Source organism: Pagrus pagrus (genome assembly GCF_965226575.1).
Source record: "Pagrus pagrus genome assembly, chromosome: 5".
In the NCBI taxonomy this organism is placed as follows: Eukaryota; Metazoa; Chordata; class Actinopteri; order Spariformes; family Sparidae; genus Pagrus; species Pagrus pagrus.
This window is the reverse complement of record NC_140189.1, coordinates 15,245,373-15,264,993: the sequence shown is the minus strand read 5'-3', so window position 1 is coordinate 15,264,993 and position 19,621 is coordinate 15,245,373. Positions and strand designations below refer to the sequence as shown.

The following is a 19,621-nucleotide window of genomic DNA, read 5'->3' as shown; positions in this document are numbered from 1 at the left end:
ATATGAGTGCTATCATTCTGTGAGCATTCAGCATCTTCTCCTTCCCACAAAGATCTGACAGCACACCGAATGAGCGTTTCAGAATAAAAAGGCCCGGAATAGAGTAGAATCACATGTGTTTAGTATAAAAAGTTATTTTTGGTGCAGTCACAAAGCTAATTTGTCGACTGTGGACAACCTGCTTTGTGTTACGTGTCTATAGTGTCTGTCAAGATTAGTGAGTCTAGTGTTGGTGTATATTGTTACTGTCCTGCTCATGTATCTTATATCAGAATATTTTACAGGCTGTTGTAATCAGTCTAGGTAAAACCCTGCAGTTACAGAACAGTAGACGGATTATATTATATTACTTATATATAATAAACCTTAAACTCTAAAGATCTAAAGGAACTTAACACTGGGAGTTGGGGGAGCAGGTGTATCTGCTCTTTTCAGTCACGAAGCCAGCAGCTGTGAGCTGGAGAGCTGCAGCGAGCGCAGGAAAAGTGACTGATGCCTGCCCAAAAAAGTAAATAGATTTGTCACACTAAGCACTTTGAATTTCACTAAGGAGGTCTGAAAGGTATGTGACGTAGTGCGGTATGATATGTAGCACTATGGATACCATAGAATTCGAACAAAGAGGTGACATTGAGCGTTTTTTGCGTGTGTTTCCTGTCTAACTGTCCTCGTAGTGACCACCACCACCCCGTCTCCAGGTGTGAGTCATGCGAGGCGCTGCAACGACTCGGAGAAGGCCTACTGCGTCAACGGAGGAGACTGTTACTTCATACATGGTATTAACCAGCTGTCCTGCAAGTAAGTTGGTCGCTCGGTCGGTCGGCCCTCAGTCATCACTGTGTAGTCACTCCCCCTGTCTCTCCTCCCGCCCTCTCTCTTTCTGTCTGTCTGCCTCTCTCTATCTCTCTGGGCTCAGACACTGTGTCGCTGGTCACTGCACTACCTTGTCTTCTGTCTCCTGGTTGTACCCTCCCCACATACTGTACATGCACCTGCAGCCCACCACGCCACTCACTGTGCGCTATTCTGAAAGCTTGTTGTTTACAGTTTCTGCCAAATGTCACAGCAAAAGATGTTTTTTTTGGCTTAGAGCAGTTGGCTTAAACAGATCGTGACTTAGAGATTATGTCCGCATGCACTAAAAATGTGTCTTGTATCTTTAGTTTGGGGAAGTTTGGTTTTGACAGCAACGCCTCAGAAAATGCTCCTGATAACAGAAAGTCATGAACAAAAGAAGAACTGGTGTGTTTGCATTATTAGTGTTTTTATATTTAAATGAAACACCAGTACATTTCTTTTATCAAATTAATTATCAATGAAAGTAATGAGCTCAAACATTTTTAGATGAGATGCAAATTACAGCAAAGCTGGTGGCACAAGTTCAAGCTGTTAGCTATGTGTTAGGAGAACCCAGTGTAAACAATTATCATTCTTGTCACCTGAATAAAACTAGTTTTTTTTTGAAGTATGAGTTGTGTGATGACATGAGGTTTTAGCAATTAAAAAAAGCCTCCATAAAACAAAATTACAGGTCTTTCTCTCCTTGGTCTATGCTAGATTATAGTAAGAAGGTTAGTTGTGTAACTTGAAAGGATATTTTACTTTTGCTCCCCTGCAGAGCACAGTGTTACTCAGAGGAACTTCACAGGCATGAAAAGTTAAAGCGGACGTCCCACTGACGTAGTACATTATCTGCTGTCTCTGTTGTCGGTCACTCTGTTGGCATGTAACCACAAAGTGCTTTGCATGCTGAGGGCACTGAGTAAAGCCAAGAGGACAGGAGCGATGAGAACGATTTTAACTCTTAAAAAATGTGCAGTGATTTGAAATGTCCTGAAGTTTTATTATTCAACGATCAGTTAGGCTGCAGAATTAAGTCGAGTCCAACGAAGACATTTTATGCCTTTGTTGGACTCACCCCCATCTGTCATTGGCCGCTATTAGCATTTATGCTAACAACTTAGCAACAATAATCACTCTATTGTTAATTTCTTATAGAATTAAAACTGTTCTTTAATTGTAACATTCAGATAATATTCTGACAAAGAATAAAGTTTGTCCTGGGTGAAGTATTAGCATGAATTTCACTAAAATGGATAATCTCTTGATACTAATGATTTGATTGATGATTGATCATTTATTAACAACATGATATGACCAGTTTACCTCTGGATCGTCAACCATATGACGATAGATGTATCTATAGTGAGCTCACAGTTGTAAAGTTGGCAGCGTGCAGGGAGTCGTGGGGACGCAGCTCAATGGCAAAACTGTTCGTCAGAGGCGAGGTCGCGTGAGGCCGAAGCCGCAACCATCTGAGAATGTTCACTGGAAGATGACTGCAGCAGGACAAGTCACACAGGGTTTCTTCTACTTAGGCACGACCAGAAATAAATATGATACTTGCATATTTAATGCATGTCCATCTGTTTTGAAGTTGCCTCCCTCTGGTGCTGCTGAACACGTGACTACAGTTCTGTCAGTCTGTTGTTACTTTCTTATCAACGTTGTCAAAGTTACAAGAATATATGGATGTGAAAGCGTCATACTCATCCTGCTCTCTACCTCTGGGATAACACTGTCTGCTTCTGGTTGCTCAGATGTCATGCTGTGTCAACCTCAGACTGTGGGCGGGGGTGGGGGGGACTCATTTGATGCACATTTTAATGGAAGAAGCGACCGAATCCACATCATCCCAACAACGTCCGCTATTTATTGTTTGTTTTTCATTTTTTTACGCTGGGACAAGAAACCCTGTGGTTGCTTTGTTTTTTGGCAGCAGACACTAGGATTTGGATGTCAGGAGCTCACACATAGCACCCCAGAGACACAGAGCAGCCTGTGTGATGTTCACTCTGAACATGTTTAGCAGGTGCTCGGCTTCTGTAGGGGTAACATGAGTAAGACATACACAGCTCAGGCCTTTTTCTCCTTTTCTCTGTGACTGTTTGTGTCACCATGTTTTGTGTTGCCACTGTAGGGACACTGCTTGACAAACCGTTCACATTCATGGCAAGCTGGACCTGAAATGTAGTAGTAGTGATGATATAACTATTTTTGCATTGACGCAGATCAGTGTGGTTAACAGGGTTCACAGCATGCTAAATGTCTCGCTGAAACTCTTCTTCTTCTGTTTATTTGAAATAACCTGTTAACATAAAATGCATCATTTCCTGTGAGTGGGAGGATTTTTCCCAGGAAAGTGCTACCAGACTGGTAGGTGTTTAGAACAGCAAGTGCAAAAAATGTTCGTGAACTGGATTAGATGAATCACTGCTGTGCTATATTAACCTATTACAGAGGATAAACAGACATGTATTTATAAGAACATATCACTGTCACACGGTGTAGTTCATCTCTTGTTAGGGAGTTAACTATTTAAGCATGGGTTAATGATTAAAAGTAAAGATTAGTCCGCTGATTGTTTGATGTGATTAAATGAAAATAATGAAATTTAAAATGCAAAAGATTTAATGGTAATGCTCAAACTGAAAGCTTAAATTTTAAAGATTAAATTGAAATTGGCCCAAATACGGACACGTCACATGTGGAAAGTGAGAAACAGACAACTTCCCCCCTCCTAGAGTTTCCAAGTGGTATTATTGTTGACACTGTGACTGCAAAGACAACTCGATTGTTTCAGTTTTCCTCAAAGTCACAAATAATAACGACTCTAGAAAAAATGTGAGTTTATTTATCTTTTAGTCTGTAACAGAAACGGATCACCAGTTAACCCAGGTAACCACGTGCCCAGTGGCAGCCAACAGTGTACAGTGACAGCAAGGCTTATAGGGAACTAATGTAAACGCAGATGGTTTATTAATTTATATCCATTACACTGTGCGATCAGCATTTATTTCATAACGATACGTTGTAGCAGGAAACGTGTCTATTGCCAGTTTAAATGGAAATACTTAGAAAAAACTACAATTTTTTTTTTGTTTTGCATTTCAAGTCTGTCATCAGTAGTTTTCTGTAATCTTTGTAATTTTAAGAGATTATTTTTTAAAGCCTGTAGCTGTTGTGTTAATGAGTAAAATCAATTAGGACAAAACAAAACAAGCGGGTTACAGTTCCAAAAAATACAATAAAACAAGGTGAAGCATAACATCAAAATGAGTATTTGTTAGCTACACATAAATGCAATAGCTCGTGGCATCTCACACTAATGTAGTAGAAGTGGAAGATGGCGCTATATTAGTATCTAACATTACCCTTCTTTAACTACAATATGCCAACCAGTCAGTACGCTGACAGCTTTTTGTATTGACCTGCCGATGAAAAAGTCTTTGTTATCCACTTTGTGAAATGTATAATTTCTTAAATGGAGGTTGTCATCCTTCAAATCCAACTTGCCGCACATACTGGGTCATTCTGTAGATGTGTAACAAACAGTTCCCCTGACAATGTGAATAACAGATGGCGTGTATAGTCGTGCATGATCAAGAGCTTTGTTGTTATGCTTCCTGTACAATTGGATGTATCTGCTAGAAATCCATCCTTAGATCCTTTGGTGTCTGTTCCAGATCTGCACTCTTTGTTTCTTCATTTCCATCTCTCTGTACATACATATTTCTATCCCTTGCTTCCCCTCTCTTCTCTCTCTCTCTCTCTCTCTCTCTCTCTCTTTCTCTCTATCTCTCATCTGATATACCTTCCGGTCATTGCTGAAGGATAAATCAGGATTTTTTTTTTTTTCATGGTGCTGACAAGCAGAAAACTTTGTTCGAGAGGGTGCATACAGAAATTACGAGCAGCGTATATAGCAATTTAGAGGTACAAAATGTACAGGATTGTACAACCTTCTGTGCATGATTGTGCTACATGTGATCAGAATGCATTTTTCAAGAGGCTACAGCAGCCTAGATATGTAGCAGCAGATCCGACAGCAGTTTCCAGAGAGTTACTGTAGCTTCTCAGCTTTGTCATCCTTTGTTGGCCTGTCTGTTTGTGCCAATGGATAACAGGATGTAAATAAGACTGCTGTCTGTAGAGTGTCTGCCTGGTCTGTTCACCTCAGAGATGTGTAGCCCCCCACTCACACTCACACACGAAGACAGACACGATTCTGCACAGCAGCTGCAAATCAGTGCACTGCATGGCACTGGCAGGCAGCAAAAAATTTTAATATCCCTGAAATTTGAGGGGGTATTTGCAAGCTCTTTTGTGCCGACCATGGAAACGCATAATCTCCTCTTCCCTGAAGGGGAGAGTAATGCTGTACTGCAAAATGGAGTCTGTAGGTTAAAGTGGAGGACAGCACATACAGAAAGGCACCCTGGCTAAAACAGAGTGTGGAGGTCTAAATGGAGATCAGCACATACAAACATGCCCCCTGGCTAGCTGTTAGCAGCTAAAGCTCGGTGCGTCTTGTTTCTCAATGTTCCTTTTAACCTGTGGTATAGTTGCCTGTGCAGAGTTGCAGATAGCTGCGATTAATCTGAACTTCTAAACTCCTGTCTGGCAGCCAGCAGAAGATATTAACCCCTGTCCTCCCAGCTATAGGTTAAAAATGCCATATTTCCCATTGGAATCAATAAGATTCATTAAATCTAATCTAATCGACAAATGCCATGAGTTCAGGCTCGAATTGATGCCTGAACATATTGTCCATGGCTGTCTGTGTTTTTTTTCCTCCTAAATTTGATGAGCCTTTGTATAATGCATTTAACAAAATTAATCACAGGCTCTTTACCTTCATTCAGATGGTTGGAACAAAAGGTGTGCTGGCGTTTTTTCGCCCCTCTGTGCTCGTCTTCAGGGCTGAGAGAGCAGCACAGTCTGGGGAAAAAAAGGGAAAGCAAGCACGTGTAGATAAGAAAAAGGGTGGAGAGAAGAGGGGAAATGAGAAGCAGAGAGAGAAAGAGAAAAGAAATGATATACAGTAAAAGCTCTGCCGGCAGCACAGGGCTGCTTCTGCTCCCAGTGTCTCCCACCTCTCTCTCTTTCTCTGCTCTATTTATAACTCTATGGGAAATTGCTGAGTGGGCTCTTCCAAGGGTTTTTGCTGTAATTGATTCAAAATCCAAGTTGTCTCTTTAGTGGTGAGAAAGAGGAGAAAAGGATACCCGGTCAGTCATGTGGACGGTATATGAGGGTAAGAGGAAGGTCCTTGCATTTTAAACTGGATGAATTTGTTGACCAGACACTAAATCACTGTAATAAATACAGTGTGGTTATAAGAGCCAGAGAGCTTCTGTTATCCTATAATGACTGTAATGGGGCCACACCCATAATATCATAATACTGTCATTCATCAATCGCTGCGCTTCATCGACCAAACATGCCTATTTTTAGCTGATCTATCAATTATGGCAATAAAACGATTAAATCAATTACGCCTGGCTCGGTGAAAGTCATAACACCCGTTGTAACACACGATTCAAGACATTTCAAATTAAAAGAACGGTCTTCATAAAAAGATGTTTTTTTTCTTCATTTTCTCAATTGAAATGGGGTGTTTCCTTTACAGAGCTGATTAAAATTAATGGAGAGGAATGGCAGCGTCAATACTTAGCATGAGATATTTTGGACGACGCATGTGTATCAATTTTCTGGTTGCTGTGATGCAGTGAGGAGAGGAGCCTACTTGTTAGTTTCAGTGTTGTGAGTTTGATGGCTGATGCCAGAATATGAATCATATTCAGCCCGTGGTATCGCTGACAGCTCGCCACCCATCCAGAAACAAAACACCACATTCTGCAGCTGCATGTAAACTGTTGCTGTTATTTATGCCCAAGAAATACCAAAACCTATTCCAACCATTTTCATGCTCACACACTGTGGAGGGCTGTCTCTGTGTGTGTATGTGTGTGTGTGTGTGTGTGTGTGTGTGTGTGTGTGTGTGTGTGTGTGTGTGTGTGTGCTGCTCATATTTCTACTCTTGTGAAAACCACTTAAGTTTTACACATACTCATTTTTGCATTTGTCAGAAGGTCATTTTGACAAGTCCTCATTCTTTACAGCTTAGTTTACAGGCTTCATCTTATTGTTAAACATGTGTGATGGGTTGCCAGGCTTTCACACCGAGCACAGCTTTACACAGAGCGAGGACTTTGTTTTCAACGGAGAATGCAGATGCACACTGCTAAACCACTGCATGTGACTAAACAGGGCGCAACGCTTCAGCTTCATTAAACTTTGACCTGAAATACACTGACTTCTATACAAGGCACATTCAGAGACCTTCTGACTATGTATGTTAGTGTAGGTTAGATTGCTAACCACAGCCACAACACTGCATTGTATTGATAAAATCATAAGAGATAGCGTGTTTGTTTAGATATTACATATCCCCTCCACATTTTGTTAAGAAGATTATTTAGCATGTTATCCATGTCAAGTAGTTTAGGCTGCATTTAAAGCTTCAACAGTCAATTTTTATATCAACAATATATCAAATGACGATGTGTAATATGAAAGGTGTTGCTCGTAGTGACAAACCCACCTGTCTGCAGTTTCCCTCGGCTCTACACAAAGATACAGTTTCTTTTAGCTAATGGTTTGGGATTCACAGCCCGTAACGTTGTTGTTTTTGTCACTTTCACAGCTCTTTTCCGCCTTATTTCCAGTCAGCTGTTTTCAGTAAAAAGCTCTGAAAACCTACTGTACAGGACCTGCTCAGCAGCAAACAGCAGACAGACACAGTTAGCAACTAGCTAGTGAACTTAACAGAGCGTTTAGTAGCTAAAGAGCCACATATTTTTCTCATAGTTGGTGGAGGCCAAAACAGAACTAAAAGAAGAGTGAATATTGGACTCTACAGGGATTTCAGGATGGTTTTTCCCAGAATTATCCCTCCCGATAATCTGGTCTTGGACCTTGGTCTGTACCAATGTTTGGCCCAGATTGTCTGGTAACATGAGGGGTTTATGTATTCGGTCTTTAACCTCTCGAATTGCTCACACACTCATGGGGTTTGCCCCGATGAGTTCAAACATATTTGATATTTAGGATTTACAAATCTGGATGATTGTGTCAGTTACACATTAGCAACACATTGCTAACATAAGCAAGGATACTACTGTTGAGAGGTAATCAAAAAAGAAGAAAAATCTTGCCTTCAGTTGTTCTCACTTAAAACATTGACATCTCACCAACCATCTTTTGTTTTTCTTCCACTGCAAAGACATTACTACAGCAAGTTGTTGCACCACGTTAGTCTCCATTTTGTTTACATCGTCTTTCCCATGAGATCACATCGGGGGATTGCCTGACACGATGTAGTGTAAAATAATCCTATTAATATCTTAGGTAGTGTGTGATGCGCCATTATTTTTTAAAATCTTGTTGTTTGTGCACGTTTGAGATTAAAGAAGTGAAGTGAGTCCTTACATGCGAGATGCAGCCAAATTTCAATATTGGTTGGGATTTTAGAGCTCCTGTAGTCTGAGCCAAGCTTAAGATGCTAATGTTGCTCTGTATCTGCTTGATGTGTATGTAGTATTGGCTTTATAAGGTGATGATATGTCAATGTCGTGTTAACAGCAAAAAATCTGTCAAAGCAGGTTTATACATTTTACCTCAAGGGGACGTAAAGACTGTTCTACTCTTCAGTAACTCAACCAAGGCCTTGTTCTTCACACTTACAGTAATGGCCATACACTCAACTTGATTAGATTGAATGATTTGTTAATCTGTGTTGATGTCAGGCTCTTGTGTTAAAACAAAGGCATCATGAACATGTATCTGTGAAGGAGAATTGAATATGGTATGGAGAAATGGCGGGCCATTCATTCCAACATAATTTACTCAGCCAGCATACAGTCAGAGAAGTTGTTTCTCCTTTTTGTGAAACTGAAACACGTCCAGTTGCCTACGATACAGCAGAATTACCATGACCTGGATGACCTGAGAACCTTCATCAACATCTTTCTCCTTTTTGCTTCTGCTTTGTGCAACTGATGACACATACCGTGTATACCTCTCATTATCCCTGATGCCTCAGTCCATAGTCTTCACACTGAGATGACGGCATGTGGAAAGGACACTTTGCTGTCTCTGTGAAAGTTTTACAAACATTAAACAGCAGAGAAGAACGGTATAAACTGACCTTGTCTGCCGTTTTACAGTTTTTACAGACATGCTTTATAAAGGACATCAAAATAATGGAAGTCCATTATAAATCACATCTACTTAAAAGTCTCTTTTGCTTTGCTTTTCTATTTCATGGTTGCGGTCAGGGGTTAAGAAATGGATGCAATGAATGAACGTCCATAATTGATTATAAAGCCTTTGTGAGTGTGTGTTTGTGTGTATGCGTGCATCTGTGTTTGTGTGTGAGAGGGTTTGGAGGTTAACGACTGTACTGACCCCTCCTACTTCCTGCACCACCATCACATGACCCTCATGACTGTGATGATGTCTTAACTGTAGCAGTGATGTCATATTGATGGCGGTGATGTCACGGTATGCAGGTCATCTCTCTCTCTCTCTCTCTCTCTCTCTCTCTCTCTCTCTCTCTCTCTCTCTCTCTGTAGTTGGTGGATTGTGCTGTTTCTAATCCCTCATCTCTCTGCTCTCTTATGTCTCCTTCCTTCCCCTCCTCCTCTCTCTTCTCCCCTCCCTCTATCTGTCTTTGTGTTCCCCTCCTCCTCTCTTTCCTCCTGTTTTGTCCCTTCTCTTCCCACTGTATCTCTAACCCTCCCTGCCTCCCTCTCCCCCCCTCTGTGTCTTGTTTTCCCTCCATCAGGTGTCCCAATGACTATACGGGGGACCGCTGTCAAAACTCCGTCATGGCCGGTTTCTACAGTATGTCCATTTGCTCTTGTCTGTCTCCTTCTCACTGAGATGCTGCATGCTACATCGGAGGGGTTGGATGGAGGGTGCGCTCTGTGTGTGTGTGTGTGTGTGTGTATGTGTATGTCTGATTGCACACCAGCTCTTATGTTTCACGTAAGTTAATGTGTGTGTGTGTGGATGTGCATGCCTCTGTCTCCACCCCTTCCTCTCCCTGTCTCCCCTGGTTCCTCTGTGCTGCACCTCTGGTCACCAGAAACAAACAATCGAGATTTAACGATATGTTTCACACTAGTTCATCTGCTCACAATCTTATTTGTTAAACATGACATACTGGATACTTTACCTACAGTAGACAGCTGAAATAAGCCTCAGAATTGACTACTGAACAAAAGCACCAAATTTTTAGGTTGTGTCTTCTATTGTTGTATAATGATGTTACAGTGAATTGCACAAAAAGAAACAGAGGAGACAGAGAATTAAGACAATAAGCGATACAGACGGTTGAAGTAATTTGATTTTATTGGAACACTTTGTCACTTTTCTTTGTAGATGGTCCATCGGTGCTGCTTAGATGCTAATCAAGGCTAAATTATGTGAATAGAAAACTATTAATACGAAGTTGTATGTCTTTACTCTATCCCTCTTTTATAACCAAAGACAAAAATCTTTCGTTGATATTACTTTTTGGAGTGGAGCACGACTGGCAAATAAAGGCTTTAGATGGACAACAATGAAAGTCCTTCTGACGTTGTTTTGAACAGCTGCCAGTCATTACTAGAAGCTACAGTGTGCCCAAAATCCAAATAATTTGGCAAATGAATGAGATTTAGAGTTGGAATATGTTCAACTTTTCAAGTCTTAATGTAATGGGATTTGAAAGCATCACTCATGGTTATATCTATCTGAGGGTCCCTTTGTGATATTGATTTTCATATAAGTGGAGTTTCGTGATATCATGTCAGTGTAATCTGTCCTGAACTAAGACATGAGGATAAAAGCCCACAGTGGTGAATGTGAAAGCCTGCTGTTTTTACTCTGAGCATCCATGGATCATCTGATAAAATCTCTCATTATGGCATGTGGCTAAATGCTGGTTCAAGTGTTCCAGGGTTGATTTCTTAAAATGGTGTCACATGTTTTGCTTCTCATCACAGTGTAACTGAAGAAAAGGAATAGTTTGACATTTGTGTGAAATACACTTATTTGTTTAAACGTACTACAAGGAACTTTTGACAGGTTATGAAACAGTCAGTTCATACTGGTACCTCTGTATGATATATATACGTATATATAAGCAAAAGAGACCATCAGTGAGAAGATTGGCTATTTCTCTATGGTTATTACAGTTATTGTTAATGCCTGTCACTAGGTTGGCTTCTGCCTTATCCAGGTTGGAAAAGTCATAAAATTAAAACTATTTTTCATGTCGGAGTGCTGAGGATGAAGTGAAAGTTTATTTTGTTTCACCATCGTCATGTAACAGTTGTTACCTCATTACCATGCATCCTGCAAACAGCCAGGAAACGGTAAGCCTAGCTTAGCATACAGACTGGAAACAGGAGGAAACGGCCGGCTTGGCTCTGTTCAAGGTAACAAAATCCACTTACCAGCATCTTCAAAGCTCAGTAATGAACACGTTACATCGAGGTTGTTAAGTTGTAAACTTAAACTGCGTTCCAGACAACATCGGAGGTTTCCCAGTTGAAACTTCCAACTTCCAACCTCAAAGCAAGACTCCAAAAGTGAACAGAAAACTTGACAGACTGTAACAAAACAATCTCTCTTTAGCAAGTGCACACAGAATTGAACCCTCAGCAGTGCAGGCTCCTCGCATTATAAACAAAATATAGGAGGAAAAACAACACTTGAGGTAACAGACACCATTAAACATTTCATGTTACAGCACTTCTACTATACTATACTATACTTTTATAACATATCTTAACATTTCATTCACTAGCCTAATATAAATACTGATGTCTACTAATACACCCTACACCTTCGCATGGACACTGCTGTTGTGTGACGTCAGACATGTAAAGTTGGTGTAAATGAACTTCGAGTGGCATTCAATTCTACTTTTTCTCACAAGATGTCGGAAATGTTCATGTTCCGAGTTGTCTGGAATGCAGCATTTATGTAAAAAGTACAAGTTATAGTTTTGCAAGAAGTCATGTGAAAAACTATTTCTCAGCCAGGAGCAGTTTCAGCCCGTCCGGTTGTCAGCCCGAGGTTACTTTGCAGCCAGTGGTGCTGGTATTTCAGCAGGTTTTGTCCCCCTGCACCCAGTCTATATGCTAGGCTAAGCTAACAGTCTTCTGGCTCTGGCTCATATTCACTGTGAAGACAAAAATATTTTCCAAAAATGTCAAACTTTTCCTTTAAGTCATAGGGCTGAAAATGGGGAATGTCTTGTCACTCTCCTGTGATAGCATGGGCAGTGACACTGAAATATACATTATCAATACAATCAGATGATAACCAGAGATCCCAGGACATGTGCAGAAAATTTAGCATTGTACAGAACTGGCTGTGTCATGCTCCTGTAAACTGGCCCAGCCATCACACGGAGATAAAACAAAGGGATAAAATATGAGCCTCCTCTTCTCGTTTCCAGGGGTTAAACACTGTTGCTCCATGCCATGTTGTCTTGCTTTGCTGTTTGTCTGTTGTGGACGATTCCACGCTGAATAATGTCAAATTTAAACCGAGAACATGAGATGTCACTCTATATGTAATGTCTGCTTATTTTGACCCCATCATCAAGCCTTGTCTACATGCTGAAGTCTGTCTGTCTGTGCTTTTATTTTGCATCGTGATCCTTTTTCAGTCAGTCGAAGGAACACTTTCTGCTGTTTTAAGTCCATGTTGATTTGTTGCCGCCTGCTTCTTCTAGTGGTTCAAACATAAAGCACTGTCACAACGTAGAGCAGTTTAGGTCAAGTTGGACAGAAGATTGGCTGACTTTTCATACATCTCTCTTTCTGGCCAGTAATGCATGCAAAGCCATGGAAATTGGGAATCCTGAGATGATTTCTTTGTAAATCATATGAAAGGTTATAATAGCTGTACGCAGCAGTAGTGGGACAAAGTGCTATACAAGAGGTATGCTGTAATCAATACCAAGGCACACAAATGCCATTAGTCAAACGAGTTACAGCACCCACCCCCATTTGCTGTGCCAGCCTCATCGACTGTACTGTGTTTTTATGTTGGAGAGTAACTCACTGCTTTTTATCTTTTGTTTTCTCGTTTTTTTTTCCTTTTGTCTTGTTTTTTTTTTTTATTTTTTTTTTTTTATTGTTTTGTTTTATATTTCTGCCCAGAAATGAGGTCTAGTAAATATAGCAGTAAGTGATGTGGCTTCTTGTCTTGCTGTCTTTGTCCATCTGTCTCTGCATGTTTTTTCCTGCCTGTTGGCTTCTCTTTCCTTCTGCCTTTGGTTCATTGTCTCCCTTCGCTTTTGTTTTTTTGTTTGGTTGAGTTTTTTTTTATTTATTTTTTTTATTTCCTGTCATTTTTGGGGGTCACAGAGCTGAGGCTGTCTGAGTTGTCTGTCTGTTACTGGACGGTACACATGTCACTCGCTCTGGCTGACAGCACTAATTAACCTATATCCTGGTTCAGCGTATGCAGGACATGAAAATAATATATCTGCTCCAAAGTGGACATTACACCTGACCCAATCTGTCTCTTTCCTTTTACCACGACAACTTTCTGCGCTGGCAGAGCTTCTCAGAATTGAATTTATGGGTATGGAACATTATTATTCATTTTGCTGTGCTTAAAAGGGTTTGCCAAGATCCTCTCACAGTCACACATTATTGTGCCATCTTCTTTCTAAAACCAACAACTGGGTCTCCCTCAACCTGTCCCTCTTTTTCTCCTGCCCACTAACCTGCTTTTAAGACATGTAACCTCCCTTCTCTGCATGCACTCTTCTAACAGTCTGACAAATCTGGTAGACATTAGAGAAAGAGACAAATTACCTGGGAAGGATGCAATAATAACAGAAAGTACAGAAGTGATTTTAAAAAAACAATGTAACGGGCCTAATACAAATAGAAGTTGTGTTTATGTGGACACCACGTCAGAGCAAAATCTACCTTCTTTGTCCAAAAATTAGTTTCACGTCATCGATAAATACAAGTATCTGGCTCGTCCTCTGGGCTTTGGCAATGTGCATTTTGGGTTCAGTAGCCTGCCGAATAAAAACATGCAAGCTGCGAGTATTTTTGCAAAGCCTTGCCAAAAGCGGGCAAAAGGCCTGACCACATAGTCTGTCCTTATTATTCTGCCCTTGATTGACTCGGTGTCAGAGTCGAGAGCTCGCCTGTCCTAAATCACCGGGGCTGTTGGCTCCACACTGCCAGCGAGCTCGCCTTCCCATTTCCCTTTGCCTTTCTGTATCAGTACCCTGTGACACGCACACAATGCCGGGCCAGGGCTCTCGTAGGCTTTGTCAATCCCTACAGAGGCCCTTTATTTAGGCACCCCCTCCCCTCCCCTCCCTCGACCCCTTCCCTCCCCTTCAGTGGCGTGTTCAGAGCTTTTTGAGGGAGGGGAGAGGGGGAAAGGTAAGGTGAATTAGGTAAGGGGGACAGTTTTTGATTCACCTTCTCCTGTTTCAAGCTGATATCAGAAATACTATAAATAAGTTCAGCTTTCTAGTGTATTTTACCTTATTTTCAACTAACTTTCTTCCAAAAGAACCACAGGGAGAAACCTAGACGGATTGTCTTCAGCTACTAACTGCCTGTTAGTGTCACTGTATTAAGTGGACACCTTCAGAAGTATCAGAAGCATTAAAACTAACAAATATTTATGCAAGAGAAGGTTCATGACATTGGAAAAACAATGATTGATCTTCAGGGACTTTAATCCGGCCATAACTAACAATCCAAGGGCATCTATAATCCATTTTTAGTTGATGCAGGGACAAAGTCAGACCAGTCTTTGGTTTCAGGGGGACTAGTTTCTCCCTGGGCCTTTCTCCTGCTCCCCTCTCAGCCCCCCCTCTCTCCCCTCCCTCCGTCTACGTGTTTCCTCCCGCTCCTCCTTCCTCTCCAATTTTCCTTTTCTCTTTTTATTCCCTCCCTCTTCCCCTCATGTTCTGTTCTGTTTGTCGCTCCCTCTGTCATTGTGTCGTCGCGCTTGCCGTTCTGACACAGAGTGTTACACCACAGCGGGCCCAGAAGTCTGAATTAACCTAGATACACTAAGATGGCGTAGTATTCACACAGCATCACCACAAACCTGTTAGAACTTAATGAGCTGAATGTCGTGCAGTGTAATGTGATCCAAATCTGTCTCGAGGCAAGTTCTCACTATGACATAAAAGTGCTGCAACCAAATCGACCCAGTCACCAACAAAATCTTTGTCGAGTAAAAATAGCAAATACTAAAATGGCAATTTTGGGTACTTGAAACTATTTCTTTCAATAACTCAAAACCTTTCCAACTCCTCTATTGTTGGATGCATTAACAACTGTATGGCAATCAGTAGAGCACATACCTCCGCTTTAATTCAATCAAGCCTGATCCGATATCAAAATAAACATATTTTAATCAGCTAGATCCTCATTTTTATTTGGATCTGCATCAAATTGTTTTCCCTCATAGATACCAGCCACCTGAATAAAAAACAATGTTTTGTTCATCAACATCCATGTATTATTCCCTAAGAAATTAACGAAAATGTCAATTTTATCTCGTAATGTTGAAGAAAGAGAGAAAAAAAAATCTTGGATATGTCCCTTCATCAGAATCCACACCAAAAGTTAACGGGGTCTATTCTGGGCGAGACCCATCCTCCTTCCAAGTATTATGGCAATACATTCTGTAGTTTTTGTGTAATCATGCTCACAAACCAACAAACAATTCAAAAGCTTCATTGTTAATAGTCATTTATGGTCAATTATATTTGTTTCCGAATGTAGGCGACTGATAGTAACAGTAGGTTATCTGAATCCAAAACAGACCTAGACAATATGAAATAATATAAATGGAGAACACCATGAATTACTATTTTCACCTGTTTTTTAAGCCAAGTAAACTGCAGGTCAAGGTCAAGGACAGGACATTAAAAGAACTTTGATTAAAAAAGGGATAAGATTTAGATTACTTATAAACTTATAAATATTTAGATATCTTTCTGTTGACCTCCAGTGGTTGAACCTGTCATCTTCCTGCAGTCATGTACTCCAGGACATTGTGACATCACTGTTGGGTGTGGTCCCAGGTATCAATGATGCTGATTGTAGTCGGTAAAACAGGCTTGAAGCTTTCAACCAGAGAGGGCAGTTAAACATTTTTTTACAGCATGGTGTTAAGGTAATAAAAAAACTTTTTGATGATGTTAACTTTGACAAAAAAATGAAACACAGCAGGAGGAAACCAGTTAAATTCTAATAAAAAGCCAAAACCCACCCGCCAGTATCTGTGCCTGACATAACAAATAGCACACAGGTTAATTAAAGCATAAATATTCTTTGCTAATTGATGCCAAAATGAAATAAAAATCATTTTTTGCACATTTCTGAAACTTTTGGGACAGTTGTAGTTACGGTGAGCCTTGTGAATATCAAACTTCTAAACTCTCGGGCCAATGTGGTGTTAACACTTTGAACAAAAACTGCTTTATTTAGTTTTTCCTTTTAATGATCTCATCCATACAGGCATGTGCTCAGACCCCCTCCAGTGCCATCTGTAGCATTACATCCCCATGGCCATTGTAAATACACTTGTATAGGGACAGCAGGAAGTCTGTGTCAGGATGTTTGCTTTTCATCAGAATATTTTTGAGCCTGTAGAATTACTCCTGTGTTGTCATAGCACTGTGTGACTGTAGTACAGTTAAAAGTCATGAGACATAATAGAGTAGGAGTTGTTTAATAGACAGCACAGGGGATAGGATGGCAGCAGATGATAGTAAGAAAACTGTTTCTGTAGTTAGCATCAATGGAGTAGCGCTCATGCTGTATGTGTGTGTGTGTCTCTGTGTGTGTGTGTGTGTGTGTGTGTGCATATTTCTGTATGTTTTGGGATTGTTTGTCTGCAATGCATGGATGTGTGCGTGCATGTGAACATGTGCGTGTTTGTATGTGCGTGTGTTTCCATCCACAGAGGCCGAGAAGCTTTACCAAAGGCGGGTGCTGACGATCACGGGCATCTGTGTGGCGTTGCTGGTGGTTGGCATCGTTTGTGTGGTGGCCTACTGCAAAACCAAGTATGTGTCTTTGAAGGGAACATTAATGACTCCTCATTCATGAAATGCTCCAAACCTTTAAATTAACCTGCTGTAAGAAGAATGAGTAATGAGCTGCTTCTTCTCGTGCTGTAGAATAATGGTTACCCGTCAGGAATACCAGACTAAAAATACTCCATTACAATGAAAGTTCCTTTAAAAAATGTTGCTTATTTTAAAGTACAGAAGTATTATCATCAAAAGTAAAAGAACATATTTGCAGCAAGTGTCCCTTGTCACTGAATAGTATTATATATGACATTAAAAGATGGTTACTGATGCATGTGTAAGCTGCGTTTAACTGTTGTAGCTGCTCGAGGTGGAGCTTGTTTTAACTACTTAAGATAAAGTTTAGTCCAGTGGTTCCAAACCCTGGAGGTCAGGCCCCTTCAAATGGACAGAACAAATCTGTGGGGTCGTGAAATGATTACTCGGGGAGGCAACAGAAAGAACAAAGTTCTGAAACACAAATGTATGATTGAAACAGTGAACAACTGAGAAATTTAGAAAGAAAACGTCTCTTTGGTTGAACTACTAACAACTTGTAGAAATCTGAAACGTGACAAGAAGCCCCAACTAGTCAGAGACACTCAATGGGCCGCTACGACTAATGAAAAGACAAAAACCAAATTTTCAATAATCCGTTCCTATTAAAATGTTTTAATATTTTATAACAGCTTATATAACATTGTCAAACCCACAGCCAGGGTGGACTATTAAATCATCATGGTAATCATAGCGCACACACTAGCAGATAAACAACGTCAACGTCCAAATCAACGTCCATTGATCGTCTCCCAACAAAAGTTTTAGAAACCCTAAAAAGTAAAGTACCATTAAACGAAAAAACTCAAATAAAGTACATGTACCGCTGCACCTCAAAATTGTGCAGTACTTGAGTAAATATACTTAACAGTGTTGTAAAAAGTAGCCGGAAAGTACCCTTGAGTAAAAGGGAAGATAATGTGTTACAGTATTACTTTGGTAAAAGTGAAAGCCATCCATACAAATAGTACAAGAGTAAAAGTCTTAAAGTATCTGATATTAAATGTGCTTAAGCATCAAAACTACAACTAAAATGACATTATACATATATTTACATGTATATAAATACTGTATACTATTGGTCGACTGATGATCAGATCTGAAATTCAGCATTGTTCTGATTATCAGAATCAGTGGGTTTTTAACTGGTTGATGACAAACTAAACTAAATTAATTTAAAAATGTGGTAATGTTGCTCTGATGGAGCATGTAATCTGCAAGTAACTAGTAACTAAAGTACAATATTTACCTCCAAAATGTAGTGAAGTGGAAGTATAAAATAGCCGAAAATGGAAATACTCAAGTAAATTACAAGTACATCGAAATAATACTTAAGTACAACACTTGAGTAAATGTACCTAGTTTCTTTACCTCACTGGCTAGATAGAGAGCTGCAGTGCTTTGACAATATTGCCATGAACATAAACCAGTCATGTGATGAGTGAAGTAATGAAAGTTGAGAAGAAAGATTTCTAAAAGGATTTCTCAAGAGAAATTATCGCTGTCTTCAGTTCAGATTGTTCCTTCATCACCCCTTCTAGGAAGCAGAGGAAGAAGATGCACAGTCACCTACACCAGAACCAGAACCAGTGTGTGGAGCAACCAAACCGCATGCTGGCCAACGGACCCAACCACCCTGGACCTGGTCCCGAGGAGATCCCCATGGATGACGTGAGTCCAAACAGTAGAAACGCATTGCAGAGGCAGGTGCAGGTGATCCTGAGGTCAGATTTAACTGACAGGCTGGAAGTAAAGTCACCTCCTGACAACCCTGCGCTCCATGCAGTAAGGAAACGGGTCACTTCAGACAAACTTGATTGTCTCAGAGGAAGAAATTAATAAGTAAACAGAGTTTTTCTTTTTTAATGCAACAACATTTACTGGCCAGACTGAACAAAAAAAGTCATTTCATGGCAAGAGGCATAGGTTTCTTAGTATTTGGCTTTTTTCTATTAGTTAAGCATAAAGTTGCTGCCAGAGTAGATGCGGTTGCCAAACTGGACCAGAAACATTTTTGGCATCAGTGATGTTGTTGTAGCTTCTGGTAGCTAACAATAACAACAGTACAATATGTCTGTTAGCCACCAGACAGAGGCAGAGAAGTCACATTCTGTAGTCTCCTAACTTTTTGTCCAATACAACCAGAAATATCAGTGGTTTAAATTAAATATAACTCCCTATAAATAGGGTTTTGGTGTCAAAATGTTCAGAAATTCTCAGATGTTCATTAATTCTAAAGTAGGGACAGAAGTGGAAGACGCAAGAACAGGATGTCAGCGTCACCTGAACAAACTAGAAGCCCCCATAGAGCTTCACGTGGGGTTACTGATAAAATCTATTTAGCTTTGGCTCTGAGATTGAACTCCACCAAGAAGCTTCTTTTAGTCTTCAGAGCAGGTCTGCCTTCAGAAGAGTCACTGTGTAAATAAAACTCCCATCCTCTGACAACATGAGGAAACATGGTGGCACATAGCTGACAGGTGTTAAAGAGAGGGCAGAAAACACCTACAATTCTCCTGGAGATGTAATGAGTCAGCATTATAGCAACAATAAAAACAGTGAGGAGAGAGAAGTGATCATCTGTGTTAC

General features: G+C 40.4%; 1 protein-coding gene across 2 annotated transcripts in view; it reads left to right on the top strand.

Annotated features, from left to right (window-relative positions):
* Window positions 1-19,621, top strand: part of nrg2b (neuregulin 2b) — a 58,945-nt gene that overhangs the window by 30,913 nt on the left and 8,411 nt on the right. Inside the window, exons 4-8 of one of the 2 annotated variants that reach the window (XM_084353854.1) lie at window positions 675-798; window positions 9,692-9,750; window positions 13,471-13,494; window positions 16,867-16,969; window positions 18,574-18,703. In XM_084353854.1, the coding sequence (XP_084209980.1) occupies window positions 675-798; window positions 9,692-9,750; window positions 13,471-13,494; window positions 16,867-16,969; window positions 18,574-18,703 (440 nt within the window). The remainder of the gene's footprint in view (window positions 1-674; window positions 799-9,691; window positions 9,751-13,470; window positions 13,495-16,866; window positions 16,970-18,573; window positions 18,704-19,621) is intronic. The other variant, XM_084353853.1, reaches the window with a different exon arrangement.